Source organism: Chionomys nivalis, chromosome 15 (assembly GCF_950005125.1).
Source record: "Chionomys nivalis chromosome 15, mChiNiv1.1, whole genome shotgun sequence".
Lineage (NCBI taxonomy): Eukaryota > Metazoa > Chordata > Mammalia > Rodentia > Cricetidae > Chionomys > Chionomys nivalis.
The window spans coordinates 37,923,276-37,944,740 of record NC_080100.1 but is presented as its reverse complement, the minus strand read 5'-3'; the positions used below and the strand labels follow the sequence as shown (position 1 = coordinate 37,944,740).

At 42.1% G+C, this 21,465-nt stretch overlaps 1 protein-coding gene across 1 annotated transcript in view; it reads left to right on the top strand.

The window, feature by feature from the left end:
- Window positions 1–21,465, top strand: part of Depdc1b (DEP domain containing 1B) — a 64,836-nt gene that overhangs the window by 32,950 nt on the left and 10,421 nt on the right. Inside the window, exons 3-7 of the mRNA XM_057789814.1 lie at window positions 2,865–3,000; window positions 7,004–7,131; window positions 8,039–8,169; window positions 10,557–10,604; window positions 14,721–14,861. Coding sequence (XP_057645797.1) covers window positions 2,865–3,000; window positions 7,004–7,131; window positions 8,039–8,169; window positions 10,557–10,604; window positions 14,721–14,861 — 584 coding nt within the window. The remainder of the gene's footprint in view (window positions 1–2,864; window positions 3,001–7,003; window positions 7,132–8,038; window positions 8,170–10,556; window positions 10,605–14,720; window positions 14,862–21,465) is intronic.

Here is a 21,465-nt window from a genome sequence, read left to right as displayed (position 1 = left end):
GTTATGAAACAGCCTTTTTCTTTCTTTCTTTTTTTGGAGGGGGGGGGAGTTAGTTCAAGGCAGGGTTTCTCTGTGTAGCCCTGGCTGTCCTGGAACTCAGTCTGTGGACCAGGCTGGCCTTGAACTCACAGAGCTCCACCTGTCTCTGCTTTCTGAGTGCTGGGATTAAAGGTGTGCGCTACCACCGCCCAGCAGAGAAGGCCTTAATATACAGACTCAAGTATCCTTGGCTGGCTTAATGTTTTCATTTATTTTATATTTGGGATTCTGTCACTACTTTAATAATCTGATTGCCACATAAATCTACTGGTGGTGGTTTCAGTTAATCTAACTGAACTGATGATTTCCAGACCTGGTTTTTCTTCTGATTCAGACTGACTTAAAATGCAGTGCGGCTATTGGATGTTCTTTTCAGAGGATGTGGAGTCGAGCTTTTCTCTCCTCGGCTCTTTTGAAGTCTCCTGTGACGGTTGTGAAGAGGTTCCTGTAGTGCTCTTGTTACCATCATGTCTCCTGACTCACCATGAGCGAAGTGTTCTTTGAAGACGTTGGCACTTTTAGAACTCTTTGATTCAGTGTGTGCCTTAGAATGAGACACTCACAGCTCAGAAACTCACGATCGGTCCAAGCGTGAGACTATGTGTGCATGGAAGTTTGGGCCGTGAGCATCTGCATCACACCTGTTGTCCCTAAAGCTCCAGGAACGTTGCAGAAGACAGGGCTGGGAAGATGGTGAGAGCTAGAGGTAGCGAGGACCAGGGCCAAACACATCTTCTGGATGTGACTTAGGAGCTCACAGCAGTCGTGGCTGTCTGCACAGATCAAGCCTGTCACATTCCAGTGTGTGCGTGTACATGTGTCTCTGTGTTGGGGCGGGGCTTGTGCACTCTTAGCTATTGACAGCCAATGTCACCTAGGGGAGGAAGAATCACTTTTCTTTAAGGGTGTGGCCCCTGGTAGTGACAATGTACCAAGGATGGCCTCATACTCATGAGGATGTGGAAGGTACAAATTTGACTTGGTGGAATATTTAAAAAGATAAGCTGGGAAGAGCTGGGTGGTAGATTAGCTGAGTGAAGTGGAGGGCAGATAAAATCCATTTGTGTACATGTATGAAATTTTCAATTAAACATTTTTTTAAGACTAAAATGTTTAATGATCTGACTTACTTTTCCTATAGATATCACAGGGAAAAATTAAATATATGTGTGTATATGTGTGTCTCTGTGTATGTGTGTGAGTGCAGTGCTCATGGAGGCTAGAAGAGGGCATCAGATACTTTGGCACTGGAGTGGCAGGTGGTTGTGAGCTGCCTGATATGGATGCAGGGAATGGAACTTGGGTCGTCTAAAACAGACATGCTCTTAGCCACGGTGCCATCTCTCTGATTTCTCTGGGGAAGGTTTTAAGCCTTTATTTGGGCCTGAATCTTAAAATCAAAAGTTAACAACTTCCTGATTTCTTGCATTGCTTTTGAGATGCTCCCCTATCCTTTATTGCAGTGCTGGGATTGAATATCCCAAATGCCAAAGCTTCCCACATGCTGGGCAAGAACTGCCCCTGAGCCACACATCCATCCTACTGATATATTTCACCGTATCCTGTTCTAAAAAATGTATAGAGGAACGTCTTAGGAGAAAAGACATATTTAGCATAAGTTCTTTTTTTTTAAAAAAATATTTCTTTATTATGTATGCAATATTCTGTCTGCGTGTATACCTGAAGGTTAGAAGAGGGCACCAGACCTCATTACAGATGTTGTGAGCCACCATGTGGTTGCTGGGAATTGAACCCAGGAACTTTGGAAGAACAGGCAATGCTCCTAATCATGGAGCCATCTCTCCAGCCCCTAGCATAAGTTCTTTTTTGGTGCGGTGCAATCCATTTTCAGGAGAGAGTTCTTATGTTCAAGGTGGAATGGCCCTGATAGTCAGGAGATCCAGGAAGAGGGGCCATGTGGAGAAAGCAGAAACATTCCAGACTGTTTTTACCTCCCTGAAGATGGATTTCTTGGTTGGTATTTCAATCCCTGTGTGACATGTTGGATATTCCAGGGAAGAGGAGTTAGTCTTTCTGAGAAGTATTTATAAAAGTGCACCCAGAGCTGGGGTCTAGCTAGGTGGTGGGGTGCCTGTCTGCTGTGGGAAACCCAGCACTGCCAGCCAGCCAGTGAAGGAGTCAATGAATGCCAGTCAGTGTGCTGCCCCTCGGCCCTGCCCACTGAGGATTTCCCCGTCTGTAAAATTTAGCATTAGAGCCAGGAGGCAAAGATTTCAAGCTGGGTGAAACCAAGGGCCTCCCGTTCCATTAAGAGCACCTTTAGATCTGGTGAGGTGACACACGCTTGATACTGCCGTTCTGGCACCACAAGCAGAGGGGTTGCCTACGCCAGGAGTTCAAGCCTGAGTACTGGAGTGAGACCTCATCTTAAAGATAAAGGGAGAGAAAAAGAAATCAAACGAGAAGCCAGCCACAGCTGTCTACACTGTGATCCCTGCTTTCCAGAGGTGGGAGCTGGAGGGCTGTGAATGCCGGGTCTGTCCGGACCCTGTAGCCAGTACCTGTCTCAGTGAGACTGACTGATGGTGAACTAAGGGTGTAGCGGTGGCAGAGGGCTGTGTAATGTGCACAATGCCACAGGTTCAAACAGGCTTATTATAAAAAATGTCTCATATTTTATACCCTTTCTCTATAAATATTATTTGGTGGGCGGGCATAATGAATGAATATCTTAAAAGTCATTGTTGATAATGCTATTACACGTTTGATAATTTAATCAAGAATGGGCTCATCACTTCCCTGAGTGCTGAACTACCTGTCTCCTACTGTCTGCAATAATAGAGAGCATTTCTTCTTGGATTTAGGTTTCCTCCTTCCTCACCCCTGAAGCCATATCCAAAGAAGCCCCTGCATCAAAGAGATGTCATCAAATTTCCAGAATGGAATGATCCCCCACCTGGCACTTCACAAGAGAACATTCCCGTGAGGCCGATTGTGATGGTAAGGGCTGCGGTAAAGACAGCGGGCACAGTATTGCATTCGCTGGCTACTGGGAAGAGGAAGTCACTGGGTCCATGGGGTTGCCATTGGTGCTATATCCACTCTGGTGGATAACTCCCCACCCGTGCCCACACACTGGGTCCTGGGTAAACCCAGTGAGTCACACAGCAAAAACAACAACAAAATAAAGAGATGAAAGGGACATGGGGACCTGGTGTGGGAAGGGGTGAGGAGACAAGAGGGGATGAGGAATGAGTGTGACCACAATGTATTGCACACATGTGTGAACTGTCAATGAATGAATTAATTAAAACAATAGTCATGATTTCAATCCACGAGGGATCACCTAGTGAGTTACCTGCGTGTCTAGTGTACTCTTCTGGGTCGTGTTTGAACTGTTCGGGAGGCGCTGTGAAATCACTCCCCACCTGCCAGGGCTGAGGCCATTTCACGGGGCTTTCACCTGGTTTTCACTCTTACTCCTGACATTTGATAGAGCCTGTGGTGCCTGCTTTCATATGTTCAGTCAGAGCAGATTCTGCTAACTCCCTTTCCTGTCTTCTCCTGAAGGCTGTCTTAATTATTGTCTCAGGAGCATGAGCTGGGAGACTGTCCTGTGGAGTGACCCCATTCCCAGCACAGCGTATGAACAAACCTGGCTTCTTCTGGTCTCTAAAGACAGCATATTGTGAAACACACAGCCTCTTTTTTTCTCCTCCATATTTTTTTCTTAAAATATCCTTTGTGCTAACAAGACTGCCAAGATTGAGATGATGCTAAAAAATAAAATGCAGAGAATCTTTGATATGTCAGTTATGGAAGAAATTTACTGACCTTATTGATTTAGGTTAATCAGGTCTTATAAGACTAGACATTCAGACAGTTTTGTTTGTAAAGATGTGATGAAGCCATTTTTAGACAACCCAATTAAAAGAAAAAACAGCCCCCGTCCCCCGCAAAGAAATTCTGTGATGTCTCCGCTTGGGGAGGATAATCAAGGAGCTCAGGCTTATCAAAGATGATCAAGGCAAAGATGACAGCAGCGACAGAAGCAGGGACCCCCGGGGCTTGCAGACTTGTCGAGGGTGGTGCTGACTTTGGTATGAGTTTGACAGTAATGGTGGTTTATGGGAAATAGGAGTGCCTATCAGGTGGATGGAGACAGAGACCCTGGAACTTAGAGGGGAGACAGTATTTGGAAATCCCTCGTTTACTTATTAAAAAAAATTATTGAGAGCGTCTGTGCATAGCAAGTGTGCGATACATATATATTCAGTGCCGTGCGACACGGTCTCCGCACGCAGTCTAGAGAGAGAAGGACAGTAAAGCAGATGATACAGTGTTAGACGGTGGAATGGAGACTGCGGGGTGCTGGCTCCTCGAGGACTGCCCAATAGCTGTTAGTTCCTAGTCGAGAAAAAGTTCATACGGAAACTTAAGGTGTCTGTTTAAACACCTAACAGAACCCTCTAATGAGGGCTGTCGCTCAGAGACCATGTTTTATAGACCCCTCGACATGAGTTCCCCTTTCTCCTCTGTGCTCCGGGGAAGTCCAGGGTTTATTGGCCTGTGTCAACCCTATTCAGAGTCCTGCACCAGTGACGTACTTGCTGTGCTCAACTGAAATGCTTCCGGGAGCCCCGAAGTGTGCCAGCACCCCAGAGCTGTCCACTTCTCTGAACTCTTCTTCAGCTGTCTGCATACATACATACTTCTCTTCTGATACACTCTGGTCTGTCTTTTCTGGTATCTTCTCCCCCTGACATGACATGCAAGGCTAGAAGCTCCTTGCTTGTTATGGGTTCTACCACAGCTTGCCCCCTGCCTCCTGGACACTACCCAAACCAAGAGTGCCAAGAGTGGTAGAGTTTTTTTTTGTTTGTTTTTTTTGTTTTTTTTTTTGGCTCAGGGACCATGACACAATTTTAGAATGAGGTTAACCAGTAAATAAATGACTTATCTTTCTAAAAAGAGTTTGAGGGTAGATGTGGCGGTGCACGCCTGAAGGCTTAGGCAAGATCTTGAGCTAAAGCCAACCTAGGCTACCTGCTGAGTTCCAGGCCAGTCTGGGCTTACAGAGGGAAACTGTTGTCAGAACTTTTTCTTTTTGGGGTGGCGGTGGTCGCTGTGGGAGAGGAGACAATGCTGAGAATCCAGCTCGGTGGCCTGTTCGTGCCGGGCAGGCATCTGTCTCCAGACTATATCCCAGCCCCGCTTTGTCCTGTCCTGTCACTTGTCCAATCAGTATGCGCAATAAAACACAATAACAAAACACAGTAAACAGTTATTTGCTGTGCTTTCTGGGTCTGCAGCCAGGCTGCAGCATTCAGGTCTCAGCTGTGTGATGGGTGTTTGAGCCTGTTTTCCTCTGCTGGCCTTTGTGCTTCTGTGGAAGAGTTCTGACCAGTGAGCTTGGATGCTGGTCCCCTGTGAGGGAGGACACTGTGAGAGTCAGCTGGTTTAGCCTGTAAAATGCAAAGAGCAGGGTTCTGCAGCAAAATTCTCAGCAGTGGTCAAGTATAGCTTCTGTGATTTATTTATTTCGGAGAAAGGTGATCAGAGATATCACACAGATATCTCTGTGCTATCTATGGAGAATTACCCCCGCTAGGGTTTTTATCCTGTACCCATTGGTTGCATGTGTGTTTTAACACAACAAGGTCAGCCTGGGTCATCTTCTACCTCATGCTCTTCATGTGAAATAGCACGGTATACCCATTTTTTTTATGTTAGTGCCTGCGTCATGCCTAATATAAGGTGATATATTTTATTTGTTCAACCCTTCATTGCTAGGTATGTTTTTCCAGCTTTTTAACATATCATGTCCCAAACACTGCCTTTGCAGATATTACACAGATAAACATGTATATATTCAGGAGTACTTTTTAGGGTGCGTTTGGAAATGGATTTGCAGGGAAAATGTAATTGTCTACCTTCAAGCCCAAACACTTGGTTTAGACATTTAAAAATTCACACATCCATCTGGCTTTTGAATTTCATTGTAATTTGGTTATTCTTTCCAATTAAAGGCAAGAGCTGGAGAGACAGCGTAGCAGCTCTGTTAAGAGCACTTCCTGATCTTGCAGAGTAATGACAGTTTGGTTCCCAGCACCCATGTTTATTGGCAGCAACCATTATAAATTCAGTGCTGCTGGCTTCCATGGGCACCTGAACACCCCATCTACCCCACTCTTTCTCCTTTAAAAACAACAACAACAAACAAACAAAAAATAACTTTCTTGCTTTTTTCCAAATTAGTAAGATTTTTTTTTGTAGCAGTATATTTACAAAAATATATTTTAGAGACCCATTGTGAATGTTTTCTACCATATTTTGCCTCTCGCTGGTCAAAATTCTTCCCTGTGATTGAATAGACTGATAGACTGACTGGGGCATGAGCTGCTAGGATCACGGGTGTGGAGAGCTGTCTGAGCCATCACCTGTCTCCAGAAGGGTGTCATTCCCTGGGTCTTAGTCATCCTGAACCATCCTTGCAGGCTGCTTGCTTTTCTGCCCTTAGCAGTTTAGGATTGGATTGCTTTCCAATATTATATATGTATCTGATATTTGCTTATTAAAGAGAATTCTAGAAGATATATATGTATATATATATATATATATATATATATATATATATATATATATATGTAAATGATTACTCAGTTGGGACAATGTACATCAAGACAAGCATTTCTGCACTTAATTTTGAATTTATAAAAATTTATTTCACAGGTTAGTTGGAGCTCCCACAGGAAATAGTAGTGGTTTAGTGCCTTAGCTTTTTTGCCATTCGTCGTAACAGGACCTGATCTTGAGAGTCATTCATTCTTTCTCCGAGGTCCATACAAAGAAGGATTATAATTCTAACCATATTTTCAGTCAAGTTACAAATAGGTGACTAAGAGGCATTTCTCATAAACTGTAGCATTTTATATTGAAAAATTTATTCTCATTCTTTCTATCCCTCCCCCTTTTGTCCCTCCTTCCTCTCCCCCCACATTAGAATTCTGAGATGTGGTTCAAGCGGCACAGCATTGCTATTGGAGAGGTGCCGGCTTGCCGTCTGGTCCACCGAAGGCAGCTGACCGAGGCCAACGTGGAGGAGATCTGGAAGTCCATGACGCTATCCTAGTATGTGCGCTTGACGTTTGGGAAATTGTGGGGTCTTCTTTCTACTTTATCTCTTTCCTACTCTCTGCATTTTTAGTTTTCTGAAATTATGTTTAAAAATCTCAACTTTGAATAATCTCTACTTATGCTGTTTACATATAATATTTAATTGAATTTTGAGAATTTTCTATTTTTAAATATGTAATAGTTAAAATATGACTTTGAATTCTTTTTCTGTTGCTTTGTTGACTTGAATTCTCTATCATTCTACTCAGGCTTTGGAGTGCTGGGATTGCATGTATGTCCTACCATTTACAACTTAAAGTTTTTAAAAATTAGTGTCTTGGAATTCAGGTTGTTGTGTAATTAAATAATTAAGGAAGTATGCTGTTGGAAAAGGATATTCTAGGTTATTTAAAAAATATTCCATTCCTAACCCACTGTCTAGAAAGTTTGGGGGCAGTAAATGAAGGCAGTGCACCCTAAAGATTTATCTTTTGAGGTGATGAGGGCATGCTCAGTGGATAAGAGTGCTTGCAGTGAAAGCAGCGGGACCTTGGTTCAAATCTCCAGCGCCCGTGTAGAGACTGACACGCCTGCCCGTGCCTGTAACCGCAGCACTGTGGGGTAGAGATAGGTGGATTCCTGGAGCTCTCTGGCCAGCTAGCCAAAACAGCGAGCTTCAGCTTCGGTGAGACCGGCCTCATAAAACAGGGGAGGGCTACAGAGAAGACATGAGGCACCCTTCTCTGACCTGGACATGAGCATGCATGAGTGCTGGCTCACATGTAAACATACACCACACATGCACATACACATGGTGGGGGTGGGGGAAGAGAACCTTTTGTATTGCTCAGTGTTTAGCACTACTGAAACAAACTTTGAAACTTTGAAAATTATTTTAAGAATAAATTATTTATCATTTTAGTTTACAGAAAGTCCTTGGCCTGGATTCCCTGGAAGAAGTTCTAAACACCAAACTTGTCAACTCTAAGTTCATCATCCATAACGTGTACAGTGTCAGCAAGCAGGGCGTCGTCATCCTGGATGACAGGTCAAGTAAGTCCATGGTCCTGTGCTGCTCGGACCTCACATTGGCACATACGTCTCTCTTTTCCTAAGACTCAGTGGAGTCTACACCCTCACTACATTTATCTGTTTTCTATCAGTACCATTTACTCAGTGTTTGGGTTATTAAAATGTCATAGAAAGACGAGTGTCTAGGGTAGAAGACAGCACAGTGCACACAGAGTCTAGTTGCCAGGATGGTAAGTGCCTCCCACCGTCCCTTGTCTCTAGAGAGACTCCAGACACATGAGAATGTTTAAGCTAAGGAAGTGCCCGAGACAAGTTTTAGGTCTGATTGCATTTAGGTTTCTTCTTTTCTGTTTTTAAGTTAGGGTTTTATGCAGCTCAAACTGGGCATGGAGGTTCACCTCCTGCCTCCTCTTTTGAATGCTACGGTCATGGGCATGAGTTACCATGTGGTAATGATTCAGGTGGTACTGGCCACCGAACCTAGGGCCTTGTGAGTGCTAGTCAAGTACTCTAGAAACTGAGCTACATTCTCAGCCCCATGTTTAGGGTTCTGTATTACCTTTTCACAATGGTCTCAATAAGTTAGGTTGACTGGGATAGTCTTTATTATGATTTATTATTATTTTTAATTGTGAAAGTTTTTTTTTTTTTTCTTTTCTTTTAAAGCTACCTTATCCTCTGAGGTGGCTTACAAATCAGGGCCAAAACCAAACCAACAAACAAAAACATACCTTTATTTTTTTTATTTTTATTTCTTTTTGTAATAAGGCAGTCATATTACCCATAGTGCCTGTGGTGGGCCACAATCGTCAGACTGATTTTATTTGTTTATTTGTGGCAAGGTTTTACTATGTAGTTCAGGAACTCGAGATATTCTTGCCTCAGCTGACAGGGATGTGTTCTCATATTTGACTCAAGACCAATTTAAAAGCCTTTCTTATAGGTTCAGTGTTGGACTGGAATTAGAAGGGTTCTTTGAGTTGATCTTTTAATTTAAGTTCTTGCTGATAATTGGCTGGAACTAAGTGACCTTTGGATGTGAGAAAGTGGTTCAGTACTTTGGGGGACATAGTAAACTGTTAGTAAATTCAGGCTGAAGTTCCTAACCAGTGGCGTGTACAAGAAGGGTCACAGTGTGTGAGCGGAGAGGAGGTTTAAGTAGGCTGTGTCCCTGGACAGGAGGAGGACTTGCCTTGGAAAACAGGAGCACTTCCTCTTCGTAGGCCCTCCATCAGGAATGGAGGACAGTGGCAGGCAGAAATCAGTGTGGCGGAGCCTGTTGGGTTACTATCTAGCTGTCACAGTAGGTTCCCGTGCGTGGAGTGGAGGGTTTTGAAATACTCCTAGACCGTGCAGATTCTATAGTGGAGCAGGATTGTACCTTGAGTTGGCAATTAGACAACCAGTCAGTATTTTTTTTTTTTTCTAAATTTTTCCAGAAGAAGGAAAGGTTTCCAATTCTCAGGTTTGTTAGGTGAAGCAATACAACAGGCTGCTTCCCACACTATAGAATCATACAAGTTCCTCTCCACTGCAGGCCCAGAGGGAAGAGGCTCTATCAAGTTATTTTGCTGGGATCTTTTTTTTAAAGGTTTTATTTTTATTTGTGTGCATGTGTGTTTCTGTGTAGGTTTGTACGAATAAGTGCAATATCCAAGGAGACCAGAAGAGGGAGCTATTCCCCGGAGCTACAGTTGCATGTGATTGTGACCCATGTGATGTGGGTGCTGGGAACTGAATTCTGGTCCCATGAAGAGCACCACATGCTCTAACTGGGCAGTCTCTCCAGCCTCTGGGCTGGGCTTATCTTAGTAATGTCGCTACTGTTGTGAGGCTGAGCTATACTCGCAGCCTGTGATCAGTATGTCAGTGGAATGTTCTTGACCTGAAACATTTTGAAAATGGTAACAGGTAAAATGATAACTATATTGGACCTACAAAATATACTGTCGGTCCCATCTCCCCCACCCCCCACCCCAAGCCCCTCATTTGATTGAACCCAGGGCCTCGTGCATGCCATGTTTTTCCCAGCCCCTCATTTTGGTGCTAAGGATTGAACCCAGGGCCTCATGCATGCCATGTTTTTCTCTGGACAAATCATCCAATTCTTTCTTTTTACTACTGTTTTTAAAAGTGTATCCTGTCCTTTGAGAAAGTGTTATTCCCGATTTAAGTACATGTTATGACATTGCTTCTAAAGTAAAGAAAAATTTCTATCTTGTAATTGTTCTGTCACAAATTGGTGAAATGTCTCATATTGCCTGGGCGAATGATACATTCTAATACCGTGTGTGTGTGTCTGTGTGTGTGTGTGAGTGTGAGTGTGTGTGTGTGTGTGAGAGAGAGATTGATTGAGTTATAAAGAGACGAATAAAATATCTTTTGTATTTTCCTTTTTATCCCTACAGAAGAGCTTCCTTATTGGGTCCTGTCAGCTATGAAGTGTTTGGCAAATTGTAAGTACTAATTCTCTGCCAGTTTTATAAAATTAACAGAAATTAGTGCCTTGAATTAGAAAACATTCCTGCTCAGTGGGCTGGACATTGATTTGACACCTGTGAGGCTGGCAGGGAATCGTTTGGCGACCATTGTGGTTTTCCGGTTAGATTCATGACTTAGTCACAGTGCTTTATATTGCAGTTTTAAAGGTATCTAGTTCTTCCTTGGTCTCATGGATGAATCATACGTCAAGTCCGTGCCACTCCTAGGAGCACATCGTAGAGGTGAAAGAAATGAGTGGCAGCATACGCCATAGAGCAGCGGCCGCCTGTGGTGGTCTGTAGGCTTTCATTCCTAAAGGGGTTGTTAAGTATCTACCGCGTTCACATCTCATGTGCTGGGCAGCTTCTGTCCTCTACGGGGCTTCGGAGGCCAGTGTTATAAGAAAAACAGAGTGTTTTAGAGAACCGGCCTGGCTGATTTGCAGGATGACTTAGAAGGAGAGGAGCCTGCATTCAGAGAGACAACAAAGACTGTGTCGGAGACCTGCACGTAAGATCTGGAGGCCTGGCGCAGGGTGGGCCCGAGGGAATGCTCGTAGGCATAGAAAATCTCTTTAGTGGATACATGGCATGCTCCTCATTGGCTGTGATCAGCACCGTGAAGGAACGGTATAATAAAAGCTTAATGAACACTACCATGTTCTTGGTATTTTCAGGAAGCGTAATCTAAAGAGTGGATCCTAATATTTAAAGGAAGAAACGCTTTATTATTATTACTGTGTGTGTGATATGTATGTGTGCACGCGGATGTCGTGTGCACACAGATGTTCATGCACATGCGGATGCTGTGTGCACGCGGATGTCATGTGCATGCGGATGCCGTGCGTGTGCTGTGGTGCCTGTGTGGTGGTCAGAAGGTGATTGGGGATCACTTCTTATTCTCTAGGCTCTGAGGGTCTTCGCTCAGATCATCAGGTTTGAACGGCCAGCACTTTCACCTGAGGAACAGTCTATTCTGCCCCAAGCATGTGATTTTAATGAGAATCCTTGTTATTTTAGCTTAATAATAATGGCGATATTTGGTTTTAGAGAAGCTCTAGAGTATCATGGCTCTTTCAGGAAAAGGTTACTTTCTTATTTTTGTGTAGGATCACCATATGCAAACACAGGTGTGTAAGTTATTGAATTAGTAGACTGAATTATTGATTAAGCTGAGTCACTTTTGTTGATTATAGAATAAAACTAACCATTGAGTCTCATATGGTTGTCTTACTGGCCCTGTGTGGGCAGTTGTTCCCTCTTATTCTGAACACACATGGCAATACCAGTTAGCATACAACTCAGAGTTTTCCAGGTTTAACTCTTAAAATTTTCACTGATGTTTGTTAATAATTTGGATACACTGAAATGTAGAGTAATGTGGCTTTAGCCTGGGGAAGTACTTTACTGAAGATTTTAAAATTGTGTGTTGTGTTGTGTGTGTGTGTGTGTGTGTGTGTATACATACTATTGCCATAGCAAGTGTGTGGAAGCCAGAGGATGCACGGAGGAGTTAATGTCTTCTTCACCTTATGGGTTCTGGGACCAATCCTAGGTGGTCAGACATGGCCATGAATGTCTTTATCCACTGTGCCATCTTGCTGACCCGGAAGTGCATTTTATCCCTTCTGCTCAACTGGTCAAAGTAAATTAAATAAAAATTACAACTTTGGCCGGAGGTGGCAGTGACGAGATAAATGTACAGTTGCGAAGCTCCAACACGTCTTCTGAGCTCCTGGAGAACCAAAGATTTGGAAGTTACCAGTGGGAATGAAGCTATAATGTGTGCTGAAATGCCATGAGGTGCATTTGTTGTATGTGACTTTCGCTGAAGACAGGAATGCTGGGAAGTGTGTACTCAGTTCCCTAGTTGACACACAAAGCCACAGATGCCTGCAGTAAGGTGGGCGTGACTGGCCATCTAGTAGAGGAAAGATGTCCTATGACTTCATAATTGCTACGGTCTAGAGACCAGAGTGTTGGGAGAAGGAATGGGCTCACATGTGTTGAGAGCAACCTTTACAAATGGTTAGCATATCACAGAGGGTTGGTTATGTATCAAATATAAAAGGTAGCCAAAGGACAAGGCCAGCCTGTTGGACAGTCTTATAAAATTTCTAAGCTTTCCTGAATTCTCCTGTGTATGAAAATTTACTCTGAGTCTGTCGGTTACGACCTGCTCTTTGTCCTTACCTTTAGTAAGTGCAGTCTCCTTTTGAGTCCTCTGAAAGGGTATAGGTGACTATCTGGTGTCTTAAGGGCTACGTGCCTTCTTTTTCTAGAAGTCTGCTATTCTTCCTTCTCTTTTGAAGATTTCTTCAGTCAGTGTAAACCATGCACGCTTGGACCTGCGTGCTCAGTTGTGGGCCAGACCCTTTCATGGACGCTCAGAGGATGAAGATTGGTGTTAATGCAGAACTGGATTTACTGATTTCTTTTGCCTTTTTGTGTGTAGACATTAGAAGAGCCAATCAAAAATGGAAATAAAATAGACAAAACATTTCATTCCAGAATCTGTCAGGAATAACATTTATAAAAAGCTAGACTAAGGGAAAAATATGTCCTTAGAACTTAAGGTGATTAAGAAAGAAAAGATCTGTGCTTCCTTTAAGGGATTTCCCCCCATATTTTTAACAAAGATGATGCCACATTCCCTAGACATATCACTGTTTATTACTCGCTCACGCTGCTAAGTACTAATTCTGGCAATGGGTCTTCTTGTTGAGATATATCAGACCATCATTTGATTATGCTTCCTATGTGAGGAAGATGTAAACAAACATGGTTTATACAGTTGCTGCTAGGTTTATGCTTACAACATTATTTTAACTAATAAAATTAATTTTTAAGAAGGGTACAATAAGTTTGTTTTCGGGTAGAGATTTTATTTTTACCTATGTGTGTGTGGGGGTGTGCATGTGGGTGGAGGCACCCATAGAGGTCAGAAGGGGGCATTGGATCCCATGGAGCTTCAGTTATACATGGTTGTAAAGCCATCTGATGTGGGTGCTGGGAACGCTCTTAACCTCTGAGCCATCTCCAGTTCCCAGTAAAGGAGATTTTAGGGACACCATAAAGAGCCATTTCATGATGTCCTGGGGGATTGAATGTCATGGTCCAGAGCGGCTTCCTGTGTTACAGCTTGAATCTCTTAGCTCCCTCAATTCTGTGGGAAGAATTTCCTTGAATTCGTCTTTGTTGCTTTGTTCATCCTCTTGGGCATATCAGTCTATCTGGGTTTAACAGCTTTGTCCTCTGCTGGCCTGGAGCTGGTCACATAATTGCACTCCTTTTCCTCTATGGTCCTCTTGGGACACGCTGTTTCCTTAAGGCCTCAGCACCTCCAGTTTGCTTGTCAGCTTGGCAGTATGATCCTGTGCTCATCTTGCAGTGCACTGAGGGTGTTTGCTGTCAGATTGTGCGGATCATCTCTTATTCCTCCTGGGAACTGGGTTCTAGAGGGGCTTTCCTCTGCCCTCGGGTGGCACAGGGCGTGGCCAGGCCCAGGCTGGCTCAGAGCTTCCAAGGCTGCTCCAGCTGTACAGTGTGATCAGTTTTCTTCTAATAATTGGGCAGTGATTGTTTATAGTTTAGAATAAGTTGACAAGATAGAATGTAAAATATTTCTCATTATCTTTTCAAAAAGCATAAAAGTTTCATTTGTCTGAAAGTTTGTTAGGAGAAACTGATTCTTTCAACTGTATGATTGTAGGATATTACAGGATAGTTAATAAACTCAAGAAGTTGTAAAAATTTCTAGATAGCTCATCTGTTGCATATTAACAAATTGTTATTTTTTTAACTTTATTAAGATTAGGAAAATTTTGACTATTTGAAATGAAATTATTTACATGAATAAAGTTGCCTTGACTTGAAAAAAAAGTTTTTCTTTTAAAATAGAGATATATTAAGTGCTCTTTATTTTTATAACATTCAATTAAATATTAATCGTATTTGAGCAAAAGGCATGTCATTTCCATATGAAAACTTGTCTGTATCTCTCGAATATCTATCTGTGCACACACACAGATTGTCAGACTATGGTACTTACAAGTAACTGCCTCATTAATTGTTCTCTTTCTTCTTTTAAAGGGCCCAACTGTTCTGATTGGAAGCAGCCTATGTACTTGGGGTTTGAGAAAGATGTCTTCAAGACAATCGCAGATTACTATGGTCACCTGAAGGAGCCACTGCTTACGTTCCACCTGTTTGATGCTTTCGTCAGTGTCCTAGGTGAGTATGTGTGTGTCTATATCTATATTTATATCTAGCACTGCATCTGCATGTTGATACTGAGTCGTCTGTTGTCACTGTCTCCAGAGTTCCATTAATAAGAGCTCAGAACATTATCCTTTATTTTTTTAAAAAAATCCCATTTTAAATTGAGTTTTGATATCCTGTTCTATTTATTTTTGTTTTACTTTCAATATTTATATGAATTATTTGTAACTTTGCGAATTTCATACATCAGTATTTTCCTTTTATTAGCATATATTAATTATATATAATAACGGGTCTCATGAAGACATTTTCATACATGTATATAATGCATAATCCTTCCTTATTCTCATTCCTACTAATTCCTTTTCTCTTCACAAACAGCACCTTCTGCTTTCATCTCTCTCTGTTTCTCTCTTTCTCTCTCTGTGTGACACATTAGGTTTGCTCATCGAAGCACTGGTAAGAGCTATTTATAGGATCATTGCACCTTTCAGTGGTTCCACCACAGAAAAAATGTTTCCCTCTCCTCCAGCCATGATTAACTCCCGGCAGTTTCTCAGGGTAGAGTGGGGAGTCCTGACCTCCCCACAATGATCTTTGTCTGCCTGCATGAACCTTTATCTGTGATGCAGTGTGTTGTGCCCAGTCTTAGGCAGGAATCATAGCCATTGTGAGCTTCCCGAGTGCAACAGCCATGTCATACCTGGACGACTGCACCGCCCCCTTCCTCTGGCTCCTAGTCTCTCTTCTGTGATGATGCTCCCTGGGCCTTGGAGGGGTTGGTATGCTGTCCTGTTTGTGGCAGAACATTCAGTGCTCACTTTTCTCAGCACTTTGAGCAGTTGCAAGGCTTTGCAGTGACCATCATCCACTGAGAGAGATGCTTTTCTGATCTAAGCTGGGAGCAGCACTGCCCTGTGGTCATAAGCAGAATATCAGAGGGCAGAGGATGGGTCTGGCATTTACCAAGACAGTGGTAGCTTTTCCACGTGTGTCATGGGCTTTTTATTCATTTATTTATTAAATCAGGTGGTTTTTTTTTTTGTTTTGTTTTTTTATTTTTTTTAATTTTAAATACCAAGTGTTAATTCCTTCCCATGGAGCAGGGCTTCAAATCCAATCAGTAAGTGGGTGGTTACCTCCATAGCGATCCTGCCAATGGTGCTCCAGCATAGGGCCCACAGCTGGGTAAAAGTGTTGGTGACTTTTGTCCTCAGCGGCCTGTATAGTGCCTTCCTGTACAGTAAAAGCTAGCCATACAGGCATTGTCAAGGTAAGAACTGATAGACTGCTTAATTCCTGCTCCAGAAGGAGTAAAAGAAATAGTTAACCTGTATTGTAAAACCCAAAGCAAAACCCAGCAGGTTTTATTTCTAAAGGAAGAGCATAACATTGTTGGTAGAGAAGAATGTAAATTTGACATTTATTCTTCAATACTAAATTGATTACTCTAGGTATGACTTCATGAGCAGTCAGTGTAGGAGGTATATTGTCATTTTGAAGGTTTAGAAAAAACCACATCTTTATAGGACTATTTGATACTTGAAATATGCAGAATAAATAAGTAACATTATTGATGTACAGCTTGTTTTTATTCTTCATCTATATAGACTTACCTTAGAATTTACACCGTCAAGGAGACACGGTAGAAAGGGAGAAAAGTCCATTATTGCTATTGTTCCTTTCCTTTTGGAAATCAGATTTACCCGTGGGCTGTAAGTATCTTTTCCTTGTCAAATGAATGCTGTGTGAATATCGTCAGTTACGTAGATGTGAGAGGAATTAACATACTCTTGTTCCTTAGCATCCTGGGCATTAACAATCTTTCCCCTTCCAGTTTTACTTCCTTTATTTTTCTCTGCATTCCTTCCATAGCATCTGAAGAAAATGTCAGCCATATGTGAATGAGTTACCTGAACTCAGCAGTGTACTCTAGATTCACGCCTCTTTAGGTTCTCTGAAAGTAACAAAGTTGCTATAAATCGTTTGTGTAATAGTAACTGTGTGTGTGTGTGTGTGCATGTGTGTGGGTGCGCACATGTCCGGTATATGTGCAGGCATATGCCATGGTGCTCCTGTTGAGATCAGATGACTGCTTTGTGCAACTGGCTTTCTCTTTCCAGATTTGTGCAGGTTCCCCAGCGAGTGCTTTACCCATTCATCCACCTTGTTTTAGGCATGATTATTTTTGTATTAATATCAACACTAGGGATAAATGGAGGACCTCTTTAGTTTATTATGGGATTCTAGTACCAGCAAGTCTTTTGGGTATTTTATTCAGGCCAGTTGATCTTTTATGGGTGTCTTGGTTTTGATTTGATTTTTAGATAGAGTCTTATTTAGACCGAGCTGCCCTTGAACTCACTATGCAGCTGAGGCTGGCCTTGAACTCCTAACTCTCCTCTTCCCCTATCTGAGTACTAGATTACAGGTATGTGCCACCAACCCATCACTGTTATGGAGTCTTCTTGGTATTTTGTTTTCAGCTGGGTTTGATCGGGGTCTTATGAATGTGTGCATCTCTTGGCTAATGCTGAACGCTTGCTGCTGTTGCGGGTGCTTATGGACTAAATGACTAGATCCTCACTATCCTTACTGCCATTAGCATTGCTTAGACTAGAATTCTAAAGGCTAGATTGAAAAATCAGTTCTTATAGTTCCTTCTCATTTCCCATTTTTTAAAATATTATGTAGTAAAATTATTTGATTTGGAAACAGAATGACTTGGAACATTTTTTAAAACATAAATTCCAACGAATCTTTTTTTAATATCATTTGTTCTTCACAATTATTCATTTTGAGCTGAGCTAGGAGTCAAAGCTGGCTCCATTCAAAATTCATATCAGAATTAGTTAACCCATAAAATATAAAGGACTTGAGGTAGAGAATGATGAATATTAGGAATTTTTGCCTTTAGCTGTAAGCCAGAATAGACTATTGTCTTAGGGTTTCTATTGCTGTGAAGAGACACAATGACCATGGCAACTATTAAAAAGGAAAACATTTAATTGATTGTAGCTTATGGTTTCAGGGGTTTAGTCTGTTATCATGGTGACTGGGAATACGCGGTGTGCAGGCAGACGTGGTGCTGGAGAAGTGAACTGAAACACTGCACAGTATCTTGAGCATATGTGAGACCTCAAATCCCACTTCCTCAGTGGCACACTTCTGCCAACAAGACCACACCTGTGCCAGCAAGGCCATACTTCCTAGTAGTGCCACTCCCTTTGGGGAGACATTTTCAGTCAAACCATCACAACTATTGAATGTGTCTGGTAAAATGTATTAACCTGCTCTATTATCAGACCTTCCAAAGTGAACATGCACGAGACAGCGGCATTGGAAATCACTGTTTAAAAAAAAATTAAGTATCTTCCTATAGTGCAGAAAGAAAACCCAGACTGGAAGATTATAATTAACAAAGAGTACCTAATACAGTCTGTGGATAAAGGAAGTATCTAGAGATGTAGGTTGAATTTCGTAGAGTTGATTCATCTCTTAAACTCTTGACTTTGATTGAAATAGGATGCTGCCTTGATTGAAATCACACGTTGCCCAGACTGAAGCAGGATGTTGTCTTTTAAAGGAAGTAATCAGTCTACTTTGTGTAGAAGCTGAAAATTGTCCGGCAGTTTTCAATGGGCGTGATTGTCACTTTAGCTTATATTCTTTTTTTGAGGTTCATGCCTCTGTTTGATTGAACATGGTAGACCTTGTGACCAGAGCTGTGACCCTGAGAGCTGTTAGTCACAATTGATGAATGAAACTGGGCGTCTCAAGTCCATTTTAATATTTTTCAAAGAAAAGACGCAGGTGTGGTGGCCCATGCCTATAATCCTAGCCGAAGGGGAGAGTAACATTTGAGGCCAACCTGGGCTACATAGCAAGATCCTGTCTCAGGAATCGGACATTTATAAAGTATGGGATTGGGGATCAGGAGGAAGAAAACCCTGATTTGACATGTTTGAAGATGCAAGACTTATTCTTTATCAATAATTACAAAATACTCAGTTTGGTCCAGCAGTCTAACCAAGCCAGCTGTCGACGGTTCTTTGTTTTCCATCCTTTACCCGTGCTCCATAGTCCACTACACAGAGCCCATTGACTTGTGTAGCATTTGGTAATTTGCATATTGAGGGGAATGAAAGTGGATAAGAAATGAGAAACTGAGTGATCCTATTGTTGGTTTGTGCTAAGCTTGCTTCTTTAAATATCCTGTAAGCATCTCTAGTTTGAACTATGTATCTGATTTTTTTAAAAAAGAAGCTTGATTAACTTGCATATTTTAAGATGCAAGAGATTCATAGACAAATTAATTTTTACAGCTTTTTTTTTTTTAAAAAAAATGGCAGGATCTGTGAGTCTGGAATTCGAGGTTTTGCTGGTACAAGTTGATGTCCTTCCGGTAGAAGGAGCAAGTGTTTGGGAACGTGGATTCCAGCTTGCTGCTGCATTGCTTCTCAGGCTTTGACTGAGTCCACTCAGTTCCTGTTTCTTAATTATTGCATCTCAGCAGTGGTGCCCGGTTTCCCTGCCACTGAGCCGGAAGGCTGAGATGGCAGCTTTGTTTTTGTCATTTCCTCCCGGCTTGAAAACGCACTGTCATTCACTAGTCATTGTGCGCTGGATCGTCTGTCTCGGTAGTCTGAGATCTCTGTGTGTGTGCACGCCACTCGCATGCACGTGCGCGCCAGAGTTGTGTAGGCTCATAGTGTAGAATAACCAAATGACTGGGTGTTTTCACTGTTTGTTGTCAGGTGACTTGTCGAATAGGATGTGGTCTTTACCTGCCCTTATATTCTCCAGGCAACCTCAGGGTCCTTGTTACTTATTTCCTCTTTTCTCAGAGGGAGAGTGGTTAGTGTGCTTGCCCAGACAGAGGACTCTTGTTCTTGGTGGTGATGTCATCTGATTTCTGGGCTCACATCTTGTTACCTGAGCTTCTGAAGATGCAGACTGGTCAAGATAGAGATATATATTCACCCTCAAATATCTCCAATGATTGTCGAAATACAGTGGAGTTAGGTATTCCCTAAAGGTAGCAATTTAGGGAAGTGTCTAGATTTTCCTTGGATGTAACCCAATGTATAAGTTGATTGATAGTACTTTCAAGAGGAAAGTCCAAGATTCTTCCCATACCATTTCAGCAAGATAAAGATAAAATTATTTTAAAATGTAATATGAAATATGGTTCATTTTTATCCAGTATATGAATGAGTAAAAAACTTCCTGATCCCAAGAGCCGAAGGGATCATTAAATGCTGTATTTGAGATTCATGTAAGAAAGGACATCATCTTGAGCATGGGGAGCCTGTATCTACTTTTGAATAATTCGCTGTGGTAACCTGCTTGCCTTTCCTTAAAAATCTCCAAAGAATTAGATTCTCTTGCTGTGTCTTTCTTTAAGCAAAAAATTCTTGCCAATTGGTTTGTATTTTAAATCCTCTTGGTTCAATATAATCTTTTTTCTTTATATGTTTTCAATAAAAATGAAACTTTGACCCCTCCCTCCCTTTCAACAGACATGACTCTATTGGCCTTTCTGGGACTTTTAGGCTTCCTAGAGTTTTCATATTTCATTGCTTTTATATTTCATTTCATAGAGTTTCATATAGCAATAGCCAAGAGGTTTTTCAAAAGAAAGCAAGAGAAAAGATAATATTTTCAGTAAATGATGTTAGAACAACTGGAAAAGATGAGCCTCTGTATTTTTTTCATACTTGTTCAAACTTAAATTAAAGTGGATCATAGACTCAAACAAAACAAATCAATCTAAAATCCACCAGAAGAAAATGTAGGAGAGGATTCTTGCAGTCTTGGGTAGGCAAAGATATACATACAGAAAGCTTAAACAATAAAAATTCAGTAAAATTGACTTCATTCAAATTAGGAGTGTCTTGTGTTTCGATTATTCCACCAGGAAATGTAGACAAGGTTTCAGGGAGACTAGACTTGCGTTTTTTTTTTTTTTGTCTGAGAATGATAGATCATCTTGGTGTGGCCCCAGATCACTGTTCATCCTCCAGCAATGTAGTATGATTTTGTTGAGCCTCTAATGTCTCTGCACTAGAACAGCAACCACTCTGAGGAAACTGGCCTATGGCCCCTGCTGGCTGGCATGACCAGCTCCTCGGAACAACTACCCATGAACAGCAGTGCCAGCAACAATAATGGCAGAGGAAGATGTGGGGCTGATACTAGTACCTGCCTCATCCAGTACCCAAAATGGAGACATGTCCCGCATAGCCAGGACAGGCCAGCTCATGGGCAGTTCTAATGTCCAGCATGAGGCAGGCCAGGCCAGGTCACAGGCAGTTCTAATGTTCAGCGTAGCCAGGACAGGCCAGCTCACGGGCAGTTCTCACTGTAACAGCTCCTCTCCCAGGAGGCTGGACAGGTCATGCCTGATGTTGAGGTTCACACCAGTAAAGGCCCTTGGCTCTCAGTCGGAAGTTACAGAGAGAAACAAGTTGAGGTATAGAAAAATGTAGACTGGGCCATCCAAGGGTCCCAGCAGGCCTGAAAATGTTCCGCTCAAAAAGCTCATCTGTGGTTCAGATGTTCTCTGTCTCTAAGCATGAAGAAAACAGGAAAAAAAGAAAAAAAGAAAGAAGAG